At 42.8% G+C, this 4,682-nt stretch overlaps 1 protein-coding gene across 1 annotated transcript; it reads right to left on the minus strand.

Moving 5' to 3' along the window:
- Nucleotides 1-2,407: 2,407 nt before the first annotated feature.
- LOC115251339 (40S ribosomal protein S20-like) lies at nucleotides 2,408-3,293 on the minus strand. Its single transcript, XM_029843148.1, is given in 5 exon segments — nucleotides 2,408-2,500; nucleotides 2,502-2,630; nucleotides 2,843-2,916; nucleotides 3,086-3,184; nucleotides 3,227-3,293. Coding segments are annotated over 5 exon segments (423 nt in total). The 3' UTR covers nucleotides 2,408-2,446.
- Nucleotides 3,294-4,682: the final 1,389 nt, after the last annotated feature.

Here is a 4,682-nt window from a genome sequence, read left to right on the forward strand (position 1 = left end):
TCTTAAATAATACCAAAATATCCAGCTGTAACCTGGACTGTTGAACAACTCTAATACTCTAAGAGCTTTCACCTGTCACAAAATGTCGCTCTTCCTGCTTCGTCTGAACAGAATACTTTCACTTTTAAAACCTAATCAACAGCTTTATGGCGTATATATTACTACCATTAAGCGTTCTGGGAGGGTTTAAAGTTCTTTTAGGATCAGTAGGCAAAGAGCAGAAACATAAACTAAACTTCACTAAAAAGACTATTCAACTATAACTAAAGCCAGACTATAAGAAAGTTAAATAAGACCTTTCATTGATAATGTATAATGATATTTTGTGCTCAAACTAAATCCGAAGTCTAGTTGAATCAAATCTTGATTTTATCTCCAAACACAACTGTCAATTCTCTTCAATAATGCTCTTCGTTTACTCACCTTGTCGGTCTTCAGTCTTCCTGCTTAGTCTGAAAGGAATACTTTTAAACTGGTTTGTTGGTTTCCCAGTTTCTGGGACCGTTGTTGCGGGTGTCTACCCTGCAGGGGGCGTGGAGGAGCCGCTCATCAGCAACAGCTGGCCCCGCAGACACACGCACCTGCGGTCTCTCTTCAATCTCCCCGTTAGATTTAAGGACAGAACTCCCGTCTGCCAGCGGCGGAGTGTTTTTCGGCTCATCGCCAAACCCTGACTTCTGTGGCTTGACTATTTTTGAGAGTTTTCCTCTCGCGGACTTGTTTTGGGCTCTCTCGAGGTCTCCTCCGCCTCTCTGTGAACGCGGACCGAACTGTTCTTGTTCACTTTAAAATAAAGACGCTTTCGGACACCATTGTCCACTGCGTGTTGCTGCTTTCGGGTCCTGATCCAACCGTTCCGAACACTCCTCTGTTGATCAACAACTTTATGGCTGAATATTTATATTCCACTACTATAAAAGCGTTCTGGGAGAGTTCAAGATTAAAAGTGTTTTGCTATTTAATGCCTTAAATGTTTTTTGCATTTAAATTAAAACTGACTATGCAACTAATTTGTTAAATAAACGTAGTTTAAATAAATAAGATGTATGAAGCTTACAATTTTGAAAGACTTGTAAATAGCAGCATATTTCTGCAGCCCTGGAGTCGCAGGAGGAGCAGCAGAGGTCAGAATGTGTCGGAGCGCGTTTAACTATTGTCTGCAGTTCCAGGCGTGACCACCGGTGGCGGTAAAGCATCACATGATATTTCCTCCTTTTTGGAACTTCTTCAGCTGCGTTGAGCTTTAAATCTTCACTGTCGCTCCCTTTAAGCTCTACTAAACTTTGTTTTTCTGTCTGTAGGTTTGTTGGTTTGAATATTTCTGATGGATTCTGATGGCTGAAACTGTCAATGACCAATAGAAAGTTCGTCTATTTTTCTACTGCGTCACATATTTTTCATTGTTTATTGTCTTTTGGGGTCTAAACTGGACCATTTCTGTGAGCCGTTTTGCTTTTTCTGTGACCAGATGTTCCAGGCAGGTTCCATCATCGGACACAGACGGAGACAGGTCACGTGACAACAGTCAGCCTTTAGTTCTTTATTACAGGAGGATCTGGTTTATATACAGACACGAATCTGCAAAATACTAAAAAGTCTATGAACCCAAAGTACTAAAAAGTCTACGTCCACGCACACGCGTGTATTAAGTGTTTATACACACGTGTGCGCGTACGTGCACACTGTATATTCATCTAATAACTGTTAGTTTCTAAAACACCAAAGTAGAGTCACTGAGGCACGGCTTCACCTCCTTTACACCGAGGTTTCACTGAGCAGGTGTGATGAACTGTTGCAGAAGGAAAAGCATGGAACATGTTAATAACCGGACACAAAAACACTCAGGTTTATTGTCTGGACCTCGCCATCCCTTTGGGGAGGATCATCTCATTCTTCAGCTTTGAACTGTCAGAGTTCAAAGGTTTCATCCTTCCACAAGACCAGAAAACTTCTGCCCAACCTTCTGACCTCTAGTGTCGTATTTTCATCTCTTCAAAAATTATCATGTTCAACATTTTGTCTTCCAAAGGAAAAAGAAAAAAATTCTTCCCATCTGAAATCCGGGGCAAGACAATCCGAAAAAGGTAACTATCTCCAAACTACTTAGGGGTACCTGAACAGTCAGCTCAGTACTTATTTGTTTCAGTAGCACCAATGTTCCGTTAAGGAAATATTTTAAAAATTTTCCAAACAAATATCAGACCTGATACCAGCAAATAAAGTCGCAGCTTGATGCTAAAGAATCTGGACCAGCTAGGTCAGTGGGAGATGGTCGAAGCAATCGTTGGTAAAAAAAAAAAAAAAATCAAGTTTGAAGAGCCGATCTTGATGAAATGAAGTGTTGGATTTGGACCTGCTAATATTCTAACAGATTGATCTGTTTATTCATCTCATCCACAACAGAGGCGCCAGTTTTCATTCATCTTTATTCATTCATCTGCAGCGTTTATGCATCTGCGATGGTGACTTCCACCTCGACACCAGGCTCGCTGCTGATGGATGGTGATCTGCTTGACGATCTCGGAAGGACTGTGCAGATCAATCAGACGCTTGTGGATCCTCATCTGAAAGCGATCCCAGGTCTTGGATCCTTCACCACAGGGGGTCTTTCTGGTGGTGATGCGCAGAGTCTGCAGAAGCAAAGACATCAGAGTTGAGTCCGGGAGCAAAAGACAACTCCACAAACATGATTTAACCCATGCAGGTGCTTCAGGAGCTCCAGCAGGTCCAGTTTGAGCCACTAACTGGGATATTAGGCAGCTTGACAGCAAATTAAGTAAAGGTCTATTGCAATGATGAAGTAGATGAGTGTCAACTGTACTTAAAGCTCCCCAGAACAGACCTTTGTTGGCATGCGGACCGGTCCCTTCACCTTCAGGTTCTTCTCTTTGGCCCCTCGGATCAAGTCGGCACAGACTGTGGGTTGAGAAGCACAGCTGACACACACTCCCATCACATCTGGCCGGCCTCTGCTACGAGGCTGCAGATCAGTATAGCGTATACCGTCACCAGAATATGTCTGTAAGTTTTTGTCCTCATAGCTTAGGTCTGGTGATTCACACCCCCTCCCCGAAGGCACTCAACCCCTTCTCCAGAGATTTGACATTGCGGCTTGTGAGGGTGATGCGGATGCGGTGAATGGCCACCCTCGGTTCCACAGGTGCTTTACCGGTGTCTTGAAAGCCTGCAAGTGGAAAACATGTTCAAATCTGGCCTTCATTCACACCGATTTCTGCAAAAGTAGAGGTTTTGCAGTTTCCAGGACAGATCCCTGATACAATTTCATTGATCATTGCTGGCAAAGCAAAGCACATACAAAAATGGATGAAACTAGTTAGAGGTTTGTTCACATCTCAGTCACAGTGGTTGACACAAGCGATCCATTTCTTCAGTGTTTCCCAGAAAAACACTGGATTTAAGCCGCAACCAGCAGCCTCCTACCATGATAAATAAGTAGATTCTATTCCAGGATGTTAAAATAAATCGAAAAAGGCAGCAGGATGGATCACGACTACCGTAAAGAGCATTGAGCCGCTAACACACATATGGTTGAGTCAGTGATTCACTTCTCCGATACATTAACGTGTTGGTACAGAAGTAGTAAGGCTACTTCACAAAAGCTTCGGGCATCGATATTTGCTAAATGCATACATTTTATTTTCGTCTACAGACGAAGTTGTAATTGTGCAGCTCTCGTTTTTTTTAGGAGGAATTGTGGCGGGACAGCTTTTCCCAACGGCCCGAGCTAACGGCGTTAGCCAGTCAACTCCACGGAAAATAGACCAAAAACAAACACGCAACACAAACCCACACCATAGACGTGGAGATAATTATAGCAAACTAGTGCCTACCATTGTGAATATTCCTGACCGACTTATTCGGAAGAAATCTAAGCGAACAGCGGTGAGCCAGGAACGAAGGCCACCAACGTGGTAAACCCTTCACAAGAAAGAACGTGCGGCGGCCTACTTCCGCATTATGTACCCAACATCCGGGGTTTCCGCGTCTTATTCGTTGGTGCGTAGACCTGTTTGCCAACAGCGCCACCAAGTGGAGGATCACTGTACATTTTAATAGGTTGTGTGAGGTTGCTCCGCTGAACAGGGCACATCTGGCAGTTTGTACTTGTAGCCACATGATGTCAGTAAAACAGTAATCTATTATCAAGTTAACCATTTTATTAACGTTCATATAAGTCCTTTATTTTCAAAGTAAACAAATATAGCGACTACGAAAGACGGTAGATTTCATACAGTTTTGGCAACCAGGTCACCCGTTTGCGACAGTAGTTAGCAGGTCAGTACATAAATATGCATGCATCCTATGTTGTTGCGTTTTCTTTCTTTTTCATTTATTCATTCCATTTTCATTTAACTTCATTCCATTTTAAGTGATGTCAGTAAATCAAAGAATTAAACGGGGATCTAAAATAGACCTAAAATACTGATATTTTAAAAGGTGGGAATCTTTTTTTTTTTGTCACATTGTAAATGCAATTATCTTACTCGGTTTCTGTTCGTCGTGACTGCTTTATCCCTTTCAGGGTCACGGGAAGGTGCACATGTGGGCGCAGGCAGGTCCACCTCTGGATGCAGGGCCTTAAAAGAGCAGATATTTTAGAACCTACTACCAGAACACCTTCCATATTTTGTTTGCATTGGGGCTCGAACCAAGAACCCTCC

This window comes from Takifugu rubripes, chromosome 10 (genome assembly GCF_901000725.2).
Source record: "Takifugu rubripes chromosome 10, fTakRub1.2, whole genome shotgun sequence".
Lineage (NCBI taxonomy): Eukaryota > Metazoa > Chordata > Actinopteri > Tetraodontiformes > Tetraodontidae > Takifugu > Takifugu rubripes.